Here is a 21,782-nt window from a genome sequence, read left to right as displayed (position 1 = left end):
CACAGGGAGTACTTTAAATACTACTATTCCACCTTGCTTTTTGCACCTAAAATAAATACGTATACATACTGTGGATGATTTTCTATAGATGAAATAGCCTTCTAAAATGTTATTTTTTTTTTAAATGGCTGTATTCCATGGTGTTGGATAACAAAATAAAATGAATCCCCGGTGCTGGGTATGAAGGTTATTTACAGTGGTACACTATCTTAGCCATTCACTGAATATTATTGCACATAAGTCTCTGGGACATTGCTGGTTATTTCCTTCAGGTAAACTCTTAGAAACATAACTACTTAGTCAAAGAGTCTTAATATTTTAAAGGCCTTTTAATGCAAATTGAAAATTGCCTTCCAGAAAGATTGTTGTGCCAGTTCACATTGGCAGTTTTTAAGAACTATGATACTTTGAAGAAAAAAATTAGCCTTTTTCAGGGGAAGAGGATGGGCAGAGGTTACAGGACAACAATTAGAGTGCAATCTTAAAGGAAGCCCCAGAAATACTGGGGGGAATTGAGGCCCCAACCTGGGCAATTGCCATCTGTCTCAGGGTCACTGAGAAGGAGTTTGGGCACAGGATTTAGTCCAGTTAGATGGGTTAGCAGTGATTTAATAGATCAACCCTCTTAGATCAACCTTCTTGATCTATTAATGGGGAGAGTTTTCAGCTCACTTGCAGATACTTTATCAATCTCTAAGAATATTTTGTTTTTTGAAATCCAATCATAGTTCAGATACATTGAGTAAAAATGAAAGGAAATCCTACACCAGAAGATATTAAGACACTCATTGCTCCTACTTTTGAGAAACAAAGCTTGAACTCTTTCCCTGTCTCTTCCTCTTATTCTTTTTACCCTTGGGAGATAGACTAGTATGAGTTCCATAGTATTATACTGGGCTCCCCCTAGGGACAAACCTGCTTCCCCATCCTGAATGAACCAACTCTTCTTCTCTAGTTCACATTTCCTTGCTCTTTGAATATCTCAGTTCTTGTCTGGGAATTCAGATACACATTGGCAAAATTACTCGTGATCCATGAGTGGATTTAATGCCCCTCTGATTTATTCAACAATTCTTTGCCTGGAGTTAGGGGTTTCTTAAATTCTCTTCTGCCCAATAATTGTATTTGTGTTTATGATATCACATTCGTATTTTATAATTGTGTTATATCAATTCTAGCCCAAAGAAAGGACAGCCAGATAGCTGTGGTGGCAGTCTCATTTCAACAACATTTGTGTTCTCACAGACCTGCAGGCCATCCTTATCCCCATCTACAGTGCAGACAGTAAGGAGAGAAATAAGTATTATGCACCTCACACTAGCAAGAGGATGATGGCTCGTGTAACTCTTTTTGTATACGTACGTGAACATGAAGGAGTCATACAGGTTGGTAAGAAAACAGTAAAATAGGCCCAAAAAATGATCAGATAATTCACAAGTAAAGCAATCAATTCACATGAAAAATTCAAGTTTTAACTTTAAAAAAATTTAACAGTTTTATTACAATATAGCTAACATATAATACGATATTAATTTCAGGGGTATACTATAGTTATTCAACATGTATATTCACCTAAAGAAGTGATCACCATGATAATTCCAGCAACCATCTGACACCGTACCACGCTATTAGAATATTATTGACTATATTCTCCATGCTGTACATTACATCCCCATGACTTAGTTGTTTTATGCCTGGAAATTTGCACCTCTTATTCCCCTTGACTTTCCACCCCTTTTTTAATTTTTCAATTACAGTAGACATTCATTATCATTTTATGTGAATTTCCAGTGTATAGCATAGTGGTTAGACGTTTATGTAATTTAAGAAGTGATCCCCTGACTAGTCTAGTGCCCACCTGGCACTACATAGTTATTACCATATTATTGATTATATTCCCTATGCTTTACTTTACATCCCCATGAATATTTTGTAACTACTAGTTTGTATTTCTTAATCCCTTCACCTTTTTCACCCTGCCCCCCAACCCACTCCCATTTATCACCCTGATAAATCTAGTACCCATGTGACACCATATATATTAAATTATTTTTTTAAGATAATTTCTGGCCTCGCTGATTACTTCTTGTGCTAATAATAGGCAACTATTTTTTTCAAGTTGTACTTTTTAAGTAAGCAAATTAGAAAAAATGTTTTTAAAACAATATCCAGTGCTGGATAAAGATCCAGTGTAACTGGTACCAGTTATCCACATGAATCAAGAACCAGGAAAATGTTCTTTCTCCTTGATCAATAATTCCACTTAGGCAAATCTATCCTGAGGGCCTAGTCTGGGGCCTGGCGCGCAGTAGACACTTAAAAAATATTTGCTGAATACACAAACACTTTTGACATTTTAAAAATTGGAAACAATCTTATACCTCACAATAGAAGCACTAAACATTATGGGACCACTAAATAAGATAGTTATGAATATCATGCAGTAAAATGGAAAATATTTGGTCATAATATTAAATGAAAAAATGGGTAGTAAGTATATGACAAGGTTATAATTGCTTTTTAAAAGATTCATGGGGGAAACAACTAGAAGAAAAATATATGCTAACATGCTCACAGAGGTTGCAAGTTTTCTCAGCATTGGCATTATTGACATTTCGGGCCAGAATATGTCTGCTATGGGGCTTTCCTCTGCGTTGTAGGATGTTTAGCAGCATCCCTGGCTTCTACCCAGAAGATAGTAGCAACTTTCCCCTTCACCCCATTTTGACATCCAAAAATGATCCCAGACATTACCGGGGTTAAAGTGATAGAATAGTATGTAGCTTTTCCCTTCTTTTCTCATTTTCTGTAATGTATTTATTGCTTTAATAATGAAGAAAAACATAAAAATAAACAAATATTATTCTACCTCACTTCAGATGTTTGGGATTTGGTGTTCTTTCCACTATACTACTCTGCCAAATCCTCTGCGACTTGGCAAGGTAAAGTGGTTCATTAAATTTTGTTTTTAGGATAATAAAAGTAAAATATCCATTCGTTTGAAAATTAGGACACAGGAAAACTCTAAAGGAATCATTTACAATCTCCTCTCCTTTTTTTCTTTTCTTTCTTTTCTCCTGCCCTTTCTTCCTTTTAAAAAACTACAGAGAGATGAACACCCACCTAGCCTCCCTCTAATGTCACTCCTAGAGATAACCAGTCAGCATCTAGGTATGGATTTTTCTGGACATACATGTTTAAACATACACACAGAATTTTTTTCGACAAAAGTGGATTTCTGCTACGTATACTGTTCTGTAGCTTACTTTCTACACCTCTGCAAAATCAATACATATATATGTACTTAATTCTGTCCCTAATGGTATTACATTGTATGAATATACCGAAATTTATTATCACTTAGATTATCTAGGGTATTCTCAGTTTCGGGCTAATATTAGCAATGCTATCCCTTTACATATATTGTTATGTATATGTGTTTTTGTTTTTTGTAGGACGTATTTCTAGGAGAGGAAGTGAAAGCTAATATGACATATACTTGTACATTTAAATTTTTCATAGAAATTACCAAATTACCCTCCAAAAAAAGTTTTACAACTTCATAGTCCTACCATTAGTGGATGAGAAAATCCATTTATTCATATCCTCAAAAATGCTAAATATTAGGAATCTTTGTAATTTTGGTCAAGCTAATAAGAGAAAAATGGTATTTCATGTCTTAAATTTATTCCTTTTTTATTGGTTAGGTTGAGCAGTCTTTCCTATATTTAGATGTCAGTTGTAGTTCTTATTCTCTGAACTGTGTGTTAGAACCTTTTGCTCATTTTCCTGTTGGGTTGTGTGTAGTTTTTTTTATAAATTTTTAGGAGCTATGTATTAGCAGCATTAATCTTTTGCCTTATATATGTGTAGCATTGATTAGTTGAGCCTTTGTGAGTTTTTAAATGTATACAGAGGTCAAAGAGACCCGAAGAGGGAAAACTAACTTTCTTCTCAAAGTGTATAAATGTATGTATAACACAAGAGAGAAAATGTTTTGTTAAATAGACAGATTGGCTGAAATCAGTAAGTCTTCTTTATGTATTCCCTAATTGAATACAAGCTCCAAGAGAAGAGGGAGTTTTTTTTCTTGCTCACTGCTGTTTCCCCAGTGCCTAAAATAGTGCCTGGCACAGAGTCGGTGCTCAGTTGGTGTGTGCTGAGAAAGAATTGGGAGAATTTCAAGTAGGATGACAAAATAAAGACTAGAATCTAGGCAGATGCCCCTGGCAGAGTGGCTGTGAGTCATTCACATGTTAGTATGAATTAGTCAAATCCAACTGTTTCTCCTTCTCATTCTCCCTGCTACTAATGGAATCAGTTTATTGCAGGAATAGTATTTATTATCTGGAATAAATGAAGGATAGAAGAGGAGATTTTTGAAGGATGGCACCTGGAGGAGAGCTGACATGGTTGGAATAGTGATATGGAAGGCTTGAATAGTTCAAGGGTATGATGAAAATATGCAGCTGCTGGAAGGTTGGGGGAGAATTGAAAGATGAGAGATGTGTAAGTCGGATTCTCCTTGCTTTGAAGTTTTATATAAGGCAGGTTTGAATTTCTAGATGTTAATATTATAGAAAAAAACATGAAATAGTTGAGAGGATTTTGGTGCAACATTTTTTTTCTTGACTTCTTTTGAGTGTGCATTACAAGTTTTTCTTCAGGGCTTGTAATTAAATTTTTAAATTCTCATCATAGTAACTTTTGAAACTTGGTTTTATATGGCTCTGGGATGTTAAGTGACGGTACTGAACTTCTAAATCCCCTGCTGCAGTTCCGTACTTACAAGTCAGTCATTGTCTGGTTATCAGAAGACTGTTTCAATTAGAACTGCCAAGTCCCATAAGGTCTGGGTATTCAACTATTGAGTAAAACAGTTTTCTTTTTGTGTTTTCCAAAATTAGGTCATTTCAGAAAAATGAGGATATTTAGTGGCTTTACATTCATGGCCTACTGTCATTTGCTGAAAGGTAAGACGCCAAGCCAATCCTTTTGTTAGATTCTACATTTAAAATATTTTAACCAGAAGTTAAAAACTAAAATAACTTAAAATGGATATATATTGTTTAATAAATAAGATGTTGTATTTTTTCCTTCTTTATTTCATAAACATATTTCATAAACTCCTATCATAAGACAAAGATAAAGGCAATATGGACAAACTGAAAGAAACAAAATGAACCCATTACGCATTTCCCAGGTATAAATACTGACAATATCTTGGGAAATGACCTATGTGTATACTTTTATGTATTTGTTTTAAACAAGGGCAGGATCATTCTGTCCACCTAGAGTGTACTTGAAGGAAGAATAATAATGTACATGGGAAGTGTCAGGGTAGCACGACACTGCCATCCCCCCGAGACCCTCCCTAAGTCTCCATACCCACGTACCGCTGGCCAGACAACTGATCAAGAGTTTAGGGCAGTAAGAAGATGGGACTACAGTCTTGCACTGAATAAAGATGTTTCGGTCAACAATAGACTGTGTATATATCATGGTGGTCCCATCAGATTGTAATGGAGCTGAAAATTTGCTGTCACCTAGTGATGTCATAGCTATTGTAAAGTCACAGTGCAGCACATTACTCATGTGTTTGTGGAGATGCTGGTGGAAACAAACCTACTGTGCTGCCAGTCGTATATAAAAGTATAGCACATACAACTGTGGACATATATAATACTCGATAACGATGCTAAACGACTGTCACTGCTTCACATATCTACCATACTATACTTTTTATCATTATTTTAAAGTGTACTCTTTAAACTTATTTAAAAATCTTGCTCTTAAATATTATGCCATGTTACGTCTGCCGAAGTCATATATATGTGCTTATTACGTCTCTTGAGTGCATCTTTTTCTCTTGTGCTTGATTTACTCTCATGTTGTTTTATACAGTAACATGCTATGCAGGCTTGTGGTCTAGGAGCAACAGGCTATATCATCTAGCCTAGGTGTGTAGTGGGCTATACCGTCTAGGTTTGTATAAACGCACTCTATGATGTTTGCACAACACCGAAATCACCTAATGATGCATTTCTCGGAATATATCCCCATCATTAAGCGGCACATGACTGTATTGGAGTCTGTCATTCAGATTATCAGGCAGAAGGCAAATAGTTGTCCAGTTAAAGGACATTGTGGGGTTGTCCACATGAAACAAAGTCTTCTGGTTATCAGTACACTATCACCATATAATATTTCTACAGTAATGTATGTTAATGAATTTGGGGACAAGTTGCTTTAACTAATTTTATTATTCTAACTCAGGGATGAGATATAGTACCCCAAAACATGTTTCAAGCCTACTGGATAAAATATGTATTTTAGGAAAGTAAATCCTTAGACAATTTTCACATTAGTGACCAGATAAAATGTTTGTAAACCGTGTACTCATTCTGTAAATTTTTTGAGGAATTTTCCACCTTCTGAAGATCGGTCATCTTTCTTTTCAGCATTTACTATCACAGTTAACAAGGACCTCTATGTGGTAGAGTATGGCAGCAATGTGACAATGGAATGCAGATTCCCAGTAGAAAAGCAATTAGACCTGTCTGCATTAATTGTCTACTGGGAAATGGAGGATAAAAAAATTATTCAATTTGTAAATGGGAAGGAAGACCTGAAGGTTCAGCACAGTAGCTACAGCCAGAGGGCCCAGCTGATGAAAGACCAGCTCTCCTTGGGAAAGGCTGCACTTCAGATCACAGATGTGAAATTGCAGGATGCAGGCGTTTACCGCTGCTTGATCAGCTATGGAGGTGCCGACTACAAGCGGATTACTTTGAAAGTCAATGGTAAGAAGTATTATAGATAAAAGAGGCTAATATTTATGAAAATTGTAACCCATTGAGAACGTTGCCTTCTTGAAAGTCCAGCCTTACTCTCCACAGCAGCAGTCTGTTTGTTCATTCATTCACACACTCATCCATTTCTTGAGCACCTCGTATTCGACGGTCCCTAGCAACCCAGAACCAAACATGACAGAGCCATGTTCTACTGTATGTTCAGTTTTCCTACAAATAAATTTCTAGTCTTTACATTTTATTATTATAAAAGTAAGACATGTATTTGCAAATAATTCAGATACTGTGGAAGGGAATAAAATGAAAACAAAAGTGTCCCTCCTCCCTTCATGACCATCTTCTGTGGCACACAAACATAACCAGGTAACTACTATTTATGTGCCCCTTCAGGAAATTATTATTTTTTAATTCAACTGTTATTTTTTCATTTTATTAGGTCTGCCAGCATTTTCCTTCCTTTGAATCTCTCTATATCAAACCCAAATAAATATATTAAAGACAAACCCCACTGTAAGGTTCACATTCAAAAAGACTTGAAGTCAATCTATGAAGGCAAAAAATAATTATGTCAAGTATAGAGCAAACTATTCTTCTTTAGCGGTGGTATAAACTATGCTCCCTGGGCATACATTCGTCTTGAAAATCTATACCAATGTTATCTTGGAGTGTTAAAGAGGAACTGTGAGTGTCAAATTCCTGGGTACTGACCTACAACTATGTCATCAGGTCACCAGGGTTCAAAGTTTTGGGCGGCAACTAGCTAAGTAAAGGAAAACACCTTAGCTGACCACTCTGCTTTCACTCTTAAGATTCCTAGAATTGAGAGCTGAAGGATCCCAGGCAAGAGCTGCTAATCCAAACTCCCAAAGAACAGAAATCCCCCAAAGGGTGTTCTGCTCACGTACTTCTGACAGTGACACCCCTGTCATTTGAATCCCCCTTCCATAGCCTATTGAAATTAATTCCTGATGTTGAGTTGAGATCTGCCCTCTCTTCTTATAGTTTTGAAATTATCTGCCTGCTTCTTTTCTTCATGTGATGACCTTTTAATATGTGACTAGCATTAAATCCTCATCCCTGGTCTTTCCAGTCCTGGACTAATTACCATCAATCTGAAGGGCGATAATATAAGCATAAAAAGTTTACATCTATCATAAAGAGATAACTGATCATTATACACTCAAAATCAAAATTATATAGGAATTAGGAGAAAGGCTTTTATTTTTGTGGTATGTTAGTGGGTTTATGATTCTGGCTCATTAATGCTATTGTCAAGAAGATATCACTTCTGTTGTGGAGTAGATTTAATTTTAATTATATTTTATCATATGCTTCTCCAGAACAGTGATATTCATGGATAGTGGGATCCCAAGTTGGGATTTTCAAATTTTCTTCAGTCCATCTGCAAATATCAGTCACCTACTGTATTTCAAGGCATGAGAGAATTATCTAGACTTACCCCTATAAACAGCCAGCATTGCTGGATCTTGAGTGGCAAGGAAGAGCATAAGCCTGGCAGTCAGGTAGAAGGATGTATAGGGTGTAAGTTTCTGCTTCCAGAAAAGGTCTCTCATTAGCCTGTTGGGAGTATGCAGAGAGTGGGTCAGCTGTCCCTGTAAGTGAGGAAATGTGTTTTTCCAGGTCATCTGGGTTTTGTAATGTCCTTTGTGGAATTGTAATTTCCTTTCCTATGGTGTGACACATTAGGAAATCTCTGGCTCTGATGGTTATTCCAAGGAGGAGTTCCTGATGGAGCAAAGCAGATAACCAACATCTGATTTGTTTGAGTATTCCATTTTGTATTATAAGTTGCTAAATTGGCATCCTTGTCCCAATCCATCTTGTTGTCATTTCCATGTAGTGGTCGTAGGCATTGAATTGAGCTGTACTGAGAGTGAGCTAACCACCAGTTTTCAATTGCAGTGATGCAGTGAGCTATTCATCTCAAGGAAGTAGAATTTCTGAGTCATCTCCATAAGCAAATGATTTCACAGTAACATTGACAGGCTTCTCTTCCCATCACTGCAAACATGTGGTAACACAGCTTCCCCACAGGGAGTTTACTCACCATGGGATTTTAAAGGTGAAACATTTCAAAACTGAAATTTGGAAGAGTTTAGTTTTGGATTAACTCAATTTTTATCATCACTTTGGATGTTACTATACTTAAATACCAGACTGTCAGGTATTTGACTTTCAATTGAAAATGTTGTTTTTCCTTAATGGTTGAACCTAATAGCAGGGAAAATGAAGTGCCTCTTTATACTTTCATGACCTTAAGTGGGATTAGGCAACTGAAAGAACAAATATTGCATAGTTAACTTGATAAAGCTAATTTGTTCATGTGGACCAAGGATTAACTGCTCTCATTCCCCACCAACCCCATCTCTCCCCCAGATTTACCAACCAGCTCTGTTTAAGTTTTCTCTATAGCTTTTATACCCATCTAATATATCATGTAATGTATCATATAAATGCACCTATCTATTTTGTTTATCAACTCTTTCCTCCTTCTAGAATATATGCTCCACAAATGCAAGGATTTAGTCAGTTTTATTCATTTCTGTATCCCTAGAACTTGGCATATGAGAGTAGTAGTGTGACAAGAGCACACAAAAAATACTTGTTGAATGAATGAGTGACATATTCCCTCAAATAAGATAAGCCTAAACATTTTGAAACATGAACAGGTTTGGATATGTGAAAATTTATTTCCAAGACTGCTCATCAGGAACTGCCAGTACTTTCTAATGAGTGCACATAAGTGGTAGTAGTAAGAAAAGGGGGCGGACCATCTCTAGTAGTAATAGTAATAGTAACTAACATTTAGGTAGTATTTATGAGGTCCAGGCACTGTCCTGAACACTTTGCCTATATTAACTCATTTAATCCTCAAATGATTCTATGGGGTAGCGTCTTCATCATGTCTAAGAGGCATGTTTTTCACACTTTGTATCTCTGAAATCTGAGGGTGTCTGTCAATAGATGGCATCTTAGAGTCAATGATATGTGATGTTATTCTTATTTTACGGATGAGGAAACTGAGTTCCAGAGAAATTAAGCAATTTGACCAAGTTCACTCAGTGGTTAAGTGGCAAAGCCAGGTTCTAAACTTAAGCCATCTGGCTCTGAAGTCTCTGTGCTTCACAACCAGGTTTTACTGCCTGTATTTGTACTTTTGGAGTGTGTATTGAGTTATATATTAACTTCAAAACTGCGGTGAACTTTTCTTGGTCTTGATGTGACCATTGCATTAGCCCATGTGTGCTCTAGATCTAGTAAACCAGGAGCCAGCAAATGTTTTTGATTACCTACCCCATCAATAATGCATGTTAAACTAACGTGTGTGCGTAGTTATGAAGAATATACTTGTGCTGATACATAGGTTATATCCTAAGAAATGATATTTTTAGAAGGCAAAATAAATTGAACATCACCAATTTCATATGGTTCAAGCTAATACATTATACATTATGTAAGTGTACAAAAATAGGAATTTAAATGTATGAAGTAAAATTTAATAAATAATATTTTCAATTTCTTGCTAATTATGATGCTTCGCTATCATTAGCTAATATTTTTGGGTATAATACACCTTAGGTGAAATTCATCATTAACAAAGATAGATGGTCTTAATCTTTTAATCAACACTTTGTCAGGTTCAATTAGTTACTTACTGTTTTAACTTCACAAAATTGTGTTTAAAAGTGTCTGTGCTGGCATTTCCTTTTGGTTTGTGCTTGAATTATTAGTATTATCTTCAACCCTCAGTTTCTTTGTAGGAAACTTTTTAATTAGTTGTTTATTTTTTAAACAGGTTAGTTTAGTTAAACTTAGATGAGAGAATCTGAAAATCTATAATAAGCCTAAATGAGTCACTATCCTTCCTTGGGTATCATAAATCTCCCCCCTTTCCACAAGACCCTCATGTGGCACACAAAGTGAGGCCGTGTCAATCAGTAAAGCTTATTAAGTTTATGTTGTTTCTTAATTGTTATGATAAAAATGCATATAAGTGAAGTTCTAATATTTTCTTCCTATACCCCAACACATGTGCCCCACTTTGGAGACTAATATAGTGGATATTTAATCAACGAGTGGAATGAATCCGCTCATTTGTTGGGCCCTTAAAGTTGCACCACATTTATATATGTGCCAAGGCATGAAACAAGATTCTCCTTTATTTTTTTAAAATGATAATAGAAGAGTAAACAAGCAAATATTTTACCTTTAACATTTTATCATTAATTGCGATTTTAGGCTTGAAATTTTAATTGCCCAGAAATCAAGCTATGTGCTACAGACCCTGTTATGACAAATATTATTTCATGAAGTATAATCAGTGGATTCATTTTTAAAAAAATGATTCTTACACATGACATACAAGATTGAGGACTCAAGCACTGATGAGAACCATTATGTATGTGTTTTCAGTTGTGATTATGTTGATTTCCATTGTTATGTTTCCATTGATTGTGTTTCCATTGTTAATTTTACTGATAGAAGAGCACAAAAATATCACATCATTTCAGTTTTGTTTGTTCCTGGCTGTTTTGTATTAAATCTCTGTGAATATATGAATGTATCATATCACAAAGCCTTTGTTATGACTTTGGTAAAGGAATGCAGAGTTAAGTCTCTAGGTGGACCACTACACTAAAGTACGAGGAGTGAAATAAAGATTATACCAACAGAATAGTAACATGCTAACATACTTGTAATGAATAAATATGAATAAAAATCTTAGGTGATGTAAATGCATTAAATAATAGTACACTGGGTATGTTAATCCTTAAACGTTCCCAAACCAATGATCTAAAATTTAATCAAACTTTCTTCCTTGTATGTAATAACTATTTAAATGATTTATTATAATAGCCAGCATGAAAGGTTTTGAAAATGAGTATTATAATGTGGTATTCTGGATAAGATCCTAGAACAACAAAAAAAAGGACAGCAGGGAAAAACTAATAAAATGGAACAAAGTGTGAAGTATGTACCATGGTAATGTGTGAACAATGGGAGATCCTGGGGGAGAGGTATGATAGAACTCTGTATGTACTATCTTTGCAACTTTTCTATAAATCTAAAACTATTTTAAAATAACAAATAAATTTCAACTTTAAAAAGTTTCATCCAGGAACATGTACCAATTTTCACAATGACATCATTCTATTTTCATACCTAATTTCTGATCCGTGACCTAAAGTTGAAAAAGTGAATGGCACATCAAAATTGGATTTTCTATTTATTAAGTAGTCTAAGAAAACAGTGCTGGCCAGCTGGAGAAATTCATGTTTATAAAGGCAGCATTACAACAACAAAAAGTAAATATCCAGGAATAAATTTAAGAAGAAATATGCCCTATGTAAAAATTATAAAACTTTACCAAGAAACATGAAAACTTGAGTAAATGGACAAACATGTCTTGTATTTGGATAGAATGACTACTCATTTAAAGATGACAATTCTTTTTAAATTAATCTATCTATTTGAGCCCAATAAAAATAGCAATATGATACATATAGCAAGGTAATTGTTCCTGTAAGCCCAAACTTGGCCTTATGAACAGAAGAGTTGAGGCAAAACTAACAGGGGTTCCCCACTGCTGAGACCTCTGAGCATTGAGTTTATTTCTATGAAAACCAGCCTGGATTGATAGTCTTTCTAATACAGACAACACCAAACCACACATCTACTTCTGTGCTAAGTGAAAGCCCTGACTTCTTTTTGCTCCTGACCTAGCCCGATACCGCGAAATCAACCAGAAAATTTCTGTGGATCCAGTCACCTCTGAACATGAACTAACATGTCAGGCTGAGGGTTACCCGGAGGCTGAAGTCATCTGGACAAGCAGAGACCACCAACAACTGAGTGGCGAAACCACCATCACCAATTCCAAGAGAAAGGAGAAACTTCTGAATGTAACCAGCACACTTAGAATCAACACAACAGCTAACGAGATTTTCTACTGCACTTTTCGGGGATCAAGTCCTGAGGAAAACAGTACAGCTGAGTTGGTCATCCCAGGTGATATTCTGAATGTGTCAATTACAATGTGCCTAGAGCTATTACCAGACACCTAGCATGATGCCTGCTCATCATAGTCATTCATTGTTTGTTGAATGAATGAATGGTTGAATGAATGAATGAATAGCACTATATTTACAAAATGCATCCTGCTCCCTCACCTCCATTCATCCAAGTCATATTGCTATTTAATAAAGATTCAGCAAATATTTATTGAATATGGCCAATGCGCTAGGCATTGGAGGCTTATAGAAGAGTAAGACAGTTCACACTCTCCAGGAAACAGATCAGGAAACAGGAACTGCTCTTGTGGCTGGGGGACTTAGGGGAGCACCTGAGAGGAAAACTCAACTAAGGCCATGTTTCAGGGATCCAAAGCTGAGCACATAGAGCTGCTCCTTTCTTTCCAGGGTTTCTATGACAGGGAGCAAATGGAATGTACTTTTCTATCTTATTCCAAATGGGAGAGATCCTTCCTCTCCATCTGCCTCCCCCAAGGTTGTCTGTGACATTCCAGCTCAAGGCAGTCTGCTTAGTGTGTAGGACATAAGGCTGTATGTCCATGGGCAAGTTACTTAGCTGCTGCATGCTTCACTTTCCTATATGGTTATAACCTATCAAGTTATGTTGTCCCAGGGATAAATGAGGTACAGAGCATGACAACGACTTGAGATGCTTGGCATGTGCAGATTCAACTTTTTTTTTTTTTTGTCACCCTGCCCTACAGAAATGAGGAAAGTGGGTAAGGCAGGATACAGTTTGATGAAAGGCTCAGACATTTAGAGAAAGTGAGGTGAGAGAGCATGATGTTAATATGAAACCAGAGGTGTTCTGAGAAGCGCTTCTCACCGCCCTCCCCCACTAGATGTGGACAGTAAAGCTTCAGATACTTCAGAGAAAACAACTGAAACATTCGGTAGGAAAGTCAGGCGATAGGAAAATAAAATCCAGAGTGGTACTGTGAACAAAAAGAGCAAAAAAGTTTAGATAATGAGAGATGCTGTCACTGGGGTAGCGGTAGAAACTGCATTAGTGGGTTCCTGCCAGTTAAAAGCTGTTTTATGACAATTTATTTGTGGGAAGACCTGGGATTACTCACCTAACTGCTTAGAGTCTGTTTCCTCATCTGTAACCTGGGGATTTTCTTTTAATACCTGACACACCTAACTCATAAGCTTATTTTGACACTCAAATAAAATAGATACGAACAGGCTTTATAAACTGTAAGCTGCTAAACAAAGTCTGGCTGCTTTAAAGCTTGACCCAGGTAGTCAGGGATCATGACTAATGGTGGGAGGTGGGAATTATCATTCTCTGAGCACCATTTGCCATGGGACCCCTTTTCCTTCTTTCATGGGCCCCCAGACAGAGCTTGGGAGATTGGTGAGAGGTACCAATGATTAGATGTCTCAAGATGTTCAGATTTTGGAGAAAGAAAAGATAACAAACATTGGTCCCTGATCATGACCACAGACATAAAGACGTAGGAGTTCTTTGGCAGTGCTAGCTAGTTCATGTTCCATCTTTGCCATGTACAGTTAGCTTCTGTATTAAAGAATGCAAGACAAAGTGAAATAATCAAGGCCGCCATTTAGTACTGAGCCACCATTCCCTCTAGTCCTATGCTAAGTACTTTGCACACATTAGCCTCACAAAAGTTATCATTTCCATTTTGTAGGCTGGTTAAAGGACTTGTCAGAGATGTCAAAGCTAGTGAGTGGCAGCAGAATTTAACTCCAGGTCCATTTATCCAAAGCCTGGGCTTCTTCCACTTTTCCAAGCTGCTCCCATTTTCATATCAGAAGTATCTCACCATTCCAGCCATTCATTGGCCAGGAACTTTGGGTATTTAAGAAAATTAACCTAAAGCTAACCTAAATTAAACTTCAAGGATGATTATTCTCTTGACCCCTTCTCATCGAAATTTTATCTTTAGTTTCTTTTTGTTGTATTCTTTTTTTAGAACGACCTACAGCTCCAGCAAATACAAGGACTCACTTGGCAATTGTGGGAGCCATCCCGTTGTTACTTGTAGCCCTGACAGTCATCTTCTGCCTAAAAAGAGATGGTATTTCCTTTATTGCAATGATCTCAGGGGGTGTGGGGGAATGTATGGGGGTGCTACTGTTGTTCCAATGGCACTTAGTAGGCAAAGCCAAGGATGCTAAATCTGCTGTAAGGTGCAGGGCAGTCCCAAGTCACAGGGAATTGTCCCACCCACAGTGCTAGCCATGCCCCCACCAGGAAACACTGATTTATAGAATATTGCCTTCCTATTAGCCATCCCTTTCAGGGCCAATTTTCAGTTATGCAAAGTAGGTGCTAGCGATGCCACTGTGTGAACCTGTGGATCACCTCTTCCTCCTGTCCTGCTCATTTTGCTCTTCAGCAGTATCACCTACATTGGAGGGCAATGGTGAACACGGTCGTAGCATTTCTGAGGGGGTGAGAGTTGGATCGTAACTGCAGGGGAACCTGACTTGCCTTTGCAAGGTGGCATAAAGACATGCCGCTGTTTAGTAGCAATTATAGTGAAGCTGTGCAGGATTGCTGGGTGAAGACCCATGTGTACAGGATGGGATGGGAGAACAGGTATGTAAGCAGGCTGAAAAAGACCAAGTGTGATACAGGTTCTTTCCATTTTATAAATAATCACAGACTTACAGGAGAGAGAAAGCTAAAATGCCTGTTAGTTTTGGTTAACTTTGAGTCTTGCAGTTAGTTGCACTGTTATATTGAGCTGGTTTCTGGGCCCCAGAAACCAGCAACTATTTGTGTAAGTTACACAAATAGTTCATTCTGTAGAGCTGTGATACTTTTACCATAGAGTAGTTTGCAAGATTTCTGGCTGAGGGTGTTACGTAGTTTTCTAAATCTCTCTATTTACTTGCAGCCACAATGAAAATATAGGAAAATGAGTCTATTCAAATAATTTCCTCCCATTTTAAGATGATTCAGAGTAAACAGTTCTCCATTACTTTGAGAAGTATACCAAGGGAAGATTCACATAGAGCTATCTGATGACAAAAATAGAGAAGTAGAAAATGGAAGGGAATTCCAGTAGTCGTTAAGAAATTCCCCACAACCCCTTAAGAGGGTAGGTGGATGTGGGAAAGGAGTATAACTGAGGGAGTGAAGGCTGCTGTTTCTATAGACTAAAAACAGAACGGAGACAGTTAACCAGAATATAATCGATTTTCAATGATAGGAAGATCCCGAGATAGAGTTGATTTGTTCAAGGAAGTCATGGTTGCCAACTTGCAGTTTGAATATTTCCTTTTGAAAAATAATTAGTTGGCATTAGAAATGACTAGAAAATCAAGGCATAATAAATTACCTCAGAATATGGTCCATCTCTGAGGGAAGGATGGAAAATAAAAGTATATACTCCTAAAGAAAATCTGGGAGCGAAAGCATGTGTCCTCAACTGTTGACTTAACCCCAGGGGTTGGGACCCAAGGAATAAGAAGTCTCCCAGATTTCCTCGGGGATTAAAACTGTTTCGTAGGAACCTGGAATTTAAACTTAAGTCACTGTGTGGGACACAGAATTGTGTTTTGTGGAAATAAAAATGATTTTTTTTTTTCAAGTGAGAATGATGGATGTGGAAAAATGTGGCACTCAAGACGTTAATTTGAAGAAACAAAATGGTAAGATTATTAGCAGTGATCGGGGAAGTTGAAGGAAAAGGAAACAAAAAGTTAAAGTAATAACAAGGAGAAATTTACCAGCCATAATCTGCCCTCCCCCCTTTTAAAGAATGCTGGCTGTTATAACTGCTGGCTTTTTGCCTCACAACTCTCATATAAGAATTCCTTCCACAGTCTGAGAAGATTTAGGGATGGTCCTGGAGAGGAAAGAACGATGAGCGGCTTTGTATGTGTTTTGGGGGTGGGAGGGCTGGAGATGGGGAGGAGGCAGGTTCTCTCTGCTAGGTTTCTATTGCTTGGCTGCCTAACTTCTGCAACGGGACCAAGTTGACTTATGTGAATGGGAGATGATAGCTAGCTAGCTAGCTAATAGATGATGGATGGATGGATGGATGGATGGATGGATGGATGGATGGATGGATGGGTAGGTAGATAGATGGGTAGGCAGATGGGTAGATAGATAGATAGATAGATAGATAGATAGATAGATAGATAGATAGATAGATAGACAGAAGTTTTGTGTCGGGCACTGTGTTAACTGCTTCATGTGTGCTACCTCATTTAATTTCCACACCCCCCTCAAGTCAAAGAGATAAATACTAGGATTATCCTCCTTTATAGTAGAGAAAACAGGGCCAAGAAGATAATGTAAATTGCCCCAAAACACACAGCTGGTAAGTGATAAAAATCAGGCTTTCAGGCCCACTAGCTTGACCAGAGAACCTTACTCTTAACCTATCTGCTTAATTCCATTTTGCCACAAATGTCTATGTTTATAAAAGGTCAGAACCACCTTACCCAGCTGATTGAATTAAAAAGAAATTTATATGAAGGTGTAATTCTTTTTAATGTAGTTGGAAACCAAACTTCACAAGAAGCCCAAGTTTAATGTAGTCTAATTAGTTTGGACAAGCTCAGGCAGGGTTCATTTTGTGGTCCGTAGATTCCTTTGTGTTGTTATAAAGCTAATGAGTGAATGTTGTGTGAATTATCCTAGGCTGAGCAAGCATCCCAGTTTGCCCAGGACTCGGGGGTTTCTCAGGACACGAGACGCTCAGTTTTAACACTAGGACAGTCCTGGAAAAACCAGGATGGTTGGTCACCCTTTATTATGTAAAGATAATTGGGCAAAAATATAATCTGCCTCTTTATATTCTTGCATATTCATTAAATCATCTAGCAAATGTCAAATATTTCCCATTATTACTCTCCAGATACACAATTTGAGGAGACGTAATCCAGCATCAAAATTGCTGATCTTAAAGCAGGGATTCTCAGCCTGTCGCTTGAGTTCGTCAGGGCTAAGCATGACCAGAGGTACACAACGGGCCAGGCCAGTGGGCTGCAGAAGATGTAAGACCAAAAAGGCCCAAGCACTGAAAATGGAAGCTGGGAAAGCAGAAGAGGAGAACAAAGAACGAGGGAGTTATTACAGAAAGGATAGCCTGGAAGGAATCCTTGGTACTTCAAAATGACTGGGAGACTCATTGGTGCATATGAAAAGGAGAAAGGACACTTCTGAATGATGAGTGTCCATGCAAATTGTCCATCACTCATCCTAGGAAAACAAGTAGAGATTCCCTGATTTAATGGTCAGTTCCTGCAAAAGTGCCCTTTGCCTTCACTCAGTGTCTCGATTTGTCTTCTGCGTCATTGGCAGTTCCTGTGTTGCAATCGTATTTAAGTATGAGTTATTCCTATTTATTTTAAAGCTGTAGGATCTTGTCATGTGAATGTATTTATAAATGATTTATTTTGAAGATATATTATAGAAGTTAAAATTTTGTCACCAAACTAAATTTACTGCTTAACGTCGTGTGTGTCCAGTAAAATGTATAATATTTGAAAGGTGCTTTGTATCCTCTATGAGTATTGGTACATAGGTAGCATACAGAACAAACCATTGGTTTGTATATTTAACTCACTGATACTTTGGATGACTTGAATAATCTTATACTCAGACCTTAAATGTCTCAATAATCTTATTCTCAGACCTCAAGGTAAAATATGTTACGTAGTATCTGTTGCATTTAGATATCAGCTTTACAACTATGTACATAATATATACATAATCTCATTTAATTCTGTAACAACTGTGTTGTGGTAAACTCTATGATTATACAGTTGAGGCAGTAGAGAGAGATAAAATAACTTGCCCAAGCCAGTAAATAGCAGACCTCAGATTTCTGGGACTGTCACTCACTGTCCTTTTAGAATACAATTTATAGTTGTGTTTTACTTTAAGAAATTCATTCATTCAGCAAACATTTAAGAAATGTCTTGGCATGTCAATCCCTGTGCCAGGCAGTGAGTCTACAGATGTGAGAAAGATAAATTATCTCCCCTATAGGAGCTTATAGAACAATGGGGGAGATTGGTAAGAAAATTCATCATTCCAGTTTAGTGTAGTGTCATAGCATAAGGTGTTGGAGGAGAAAGGTAGTGTAAGGAAAAAAGTCTAGAAATGCTGCCAAAACAAGGGGACACTCTGGTGGGCCAGTTACTGTGGTCTTAGATAGTTGAAAATACTTAAACATTTTAATGTTTATTCAAATTCAAAGCAATTTTAGTTTATGAGAAGTCAATATCTTTTAAAACAGTGGCAATAACTCTTAAATTCCTTTCCTATCAATATATATTTGCCCCTGCTTTACTTGCCTTTACTACGCAATCTGATGCTTTCTTATATACTGTCTGGTATTGTATAGCAGCTCTTTTTTATTTAAATGCAGTTGAATTTTGAATTCATACCTTTCCGTTATTTAAAATTCAGAAGATCCGATAGAAAACATTAAAAAGTCTCCATTCCTTCTTCCTAGTCATCCAGTTTCCCTTTCTAGAAGCAACCGCCTTTTGTTTATTATTCTTCTGAAAATATTCTATGAGTATATGTGGAAATGTATATAAAAAGTGTATTTTTTATTTCTTCCTCTTTCTCACATAAGTGGTAACACATAATATACCTGCTGTGCACTTTGCTGTTTTTTATTTAATATATTATTTCTTATGTAGCAGCTACAACACATTGGAATTTCCCAGAAGTCAGGCACTATTTTATTTGTTTCTAGGTCATCTTTTCTATAAACTCTTAGTATCTTTCATAAGACTTGGTACGTGCTAAGTACGTACTACACCTACATTTTGACAATCAGCATTTGTTGAGTACTTGCTTTATGAGTAAGTTTGGATTTGGTTTATTTTGTGTTTCTCAAAGTGGGACCTATGGGTTCTCTAGGGTACATTGGGTCAACTGAGTCCTACAGGGTAACTTTATTACTAATTCTGTGTGACAGAAGCATATCTGGAATTTTTTCTTTCTGTTTTCTCTTGAGTATAAACTTTACTTTGATGTTGCACTTGCAAAATTTCATGTTCTTTTTGGAAATTCCAATAGAGTATCTTGTCCCTAGATTCTCATCCGTACCGGTAAAGGCACATGATCTGTGCTTAAACCCATGAGTCTTGCCGGTTCTCATCACTGCACTGACCTCTTAACATGCTGCTTTCCAAAGGCATTGAGATTCTGATGCCCTCTCAGGAGCTCCCAGAGTATTCCTTCCCTCTTAGCTATTTCCCTGGATTGATGACAAGGAAAACCTTCTTCGCTTTGCCACGTGTCAAGGCTGAAGAAACAGAATCTCCAACAGAATGTCTTCTGTTGTCTTTTTGCACATGCTCATTTGGACTGTGACCCCTGTTTATGTGAAGTACAAGCGAGGATTTTGGCTGAGCCAGACATACGAGTACAGGCCACTCCATTCCTAAGTCTTAATGCCGTTTCATGGTGTTGGATTTATAAGGCATATTATCCCTTTGTCTTGTGTTTCATTGTAAATGGCATAGGCAGAGATGATATCTAATTCTGCGTTTGGTTGTCACTGTTTACACCTGCATTAATTTAATAAAATATTCTTATTTATTTGGTTTCCAGTGTACCAGCATGTCCATTTTCTTGTTTTCTACATATTTTATAAAACCACTCCCAGGTTAACATCCCAGTGGAGACGGTCACTTGAAAGATCTGCAGCCACCTTCCTAGTTCTTTTCTTTCCATAGCTTCTGTGTTTACACAGCACACCCTTGAATCCTGCATGATGAAAAATAGCAAAAGAATTATTTTTTAAAAGAACGTGTTGAAAAATTTTATTCTCTCTCGCTCGATGGCTTCTTTTAAGGACCGTGTCAAAAAGAAGAGTCAAAATCGTGTCCTCCTTATTGAAGATCTGAGGGAGGGAGGGAAGGTGGAGGGGAAGGAGTGGTCAGGAGACCTGTGGGAAACAGAGGGGCTTTCCTTTATGAGAGTACTCTTCTCAGATCAGTAAACATGGATGTGTAAGCCAGTGCATATGAAGCTGGATGTATTTCAATCTTCAGTTTCTGAAAAGGAAGTGAGAAACCTAGAACGAAGCCAAGCTGAGGATTGAGGCCAGGTATTGGATGGGACCATAAGAGGATTTATAGTTTTAAAACCAAATGACAATACTTGTCTTTCAAGGATGTGTGAAACTTTTAATATGTCATCTAGCTTAATTAGTCATCAAGGTTACTTCAAAGAAACTTTTGATCATTTCTCTGAATCAGACACTCTCAAAAAGTGATGATATTTCTAAGAATGTGGGTCAGATCGACATTTAAAAAAAGAATCTTTATAAAGAGTATCTTTATAGAAATGATGATGGTAGAATATTTATATCAGGTGCTGGGCAACCAAAGCAATAAAAATGGGTGCTGGGCATCAGGATATCCCACCTTTCTGACTAGTCTTTCTGGCTGGCTTTGGTGGTGATGGTTCTAGCTGGAATTTTGTAATATTGGAGGGGTCCATATTATACAAAAGTTAGCCTAAAAATGGACCATAACCTTTCATTAAACTTTTACTCCACTCCCTTTTACAAGCATGTGACTATCTGCCACAGTGGACCAAATATATTTTTATCTAACTATTTTAGAAAACACATCAATTATTTCTATCTTAAAACTTAGAATTCAAAATTAGGGCCAGTCCGGTGGCTCTGGTGGTTGGAGCACCATGTTCCTAATGCCGAGGTCACCGGTTCGATTCCCACATGGGCCAGTGAGCTGTGACCTCTACAACTAAGATTGTGAACAACGGCTCTCCCTGGAGCTGGAATGCTCACGTGAGCTGCTGTGTGCTGCCATGAGCACGACAGCTGCCGTGAACTCCTGTGAGCAACTAGACTGAGAAACAACGGCTTGAACTGGAGTGTAGGGGGGTGGCGGGTGTGGAAGAAGGGAGGGGAAAAAATAATTCAAAATTAACTTTTACACT

At 37.3% G+C, this 21,782-nt stretch overlaps 1 protein-coding gene across 5 annotated transcripts in view; it reads left to right on the top strand.

Annotated features, from left to right (window-relative positions):
- Positions 1-20,409, top strand: part of CD274 (CD274 molecule) — a 34,280-nt gene extending 13,871 nt beyond the window's left edge. For 3 of the 5 annotated variants that reach the window (XM_033124008.1, XM_033124007.1, XM_033124011.1), the window contains 6 exons: positions 4,908-4,973; positions 6,462-6,803; positions 12,558-12,842; positions 14,806-14,910; positions 16,433-16,492; positions 17,707-20,409. In XM_033124008.1, the coding sequence (XP_032979899.1) occupies positions 4,908-4,973; positions 6,462-6,803; positions 12,558-12,842; positions 14,806-14,910; positions 16,433-16,492; positions 17,707-17,729 (881 nt within the window). In that variant the 3' untranslated portion in view covers positions 17,730-20,409. The remainder of the gene's footprint in view (positions 1-4,907; positions 4,974-6,461; positions 6,804-12,557; positions 12,843-14,805; positions 14,911-16,432; positions 16,493-17,706) is intronic. The other 2 variants (XM_033124012.1, XM_033124010.1) reach the window with 2 other exon arrangements.
- Positions 20,410-21,782: the final 1,373 nt, after the last annotated feature.

The sequence above is a fragment of the Rhinolophus ferrumequinum genome, chromosome 12 (assembly GCF_004115265.2).
Source record: "Rhinolophus ferrumequinum isolate MPI-CBG mRhiFer1 chromosome 12, mRhiFer1_v1.p, whole genome shotgun sequence".
Taxonomy (NCBI): Eukaryota; Metazoa; Chordata; class Mammalia; order Chiroptera; family Rhinolophidae; genus Rhinolophus; species Rhinolophus ferrumequinum.
The sequence above is the reverse complement of the archived record's forward strand: the minus strand, read 5'-3'. Positions and strand labels throughout refer to the sequence as shown.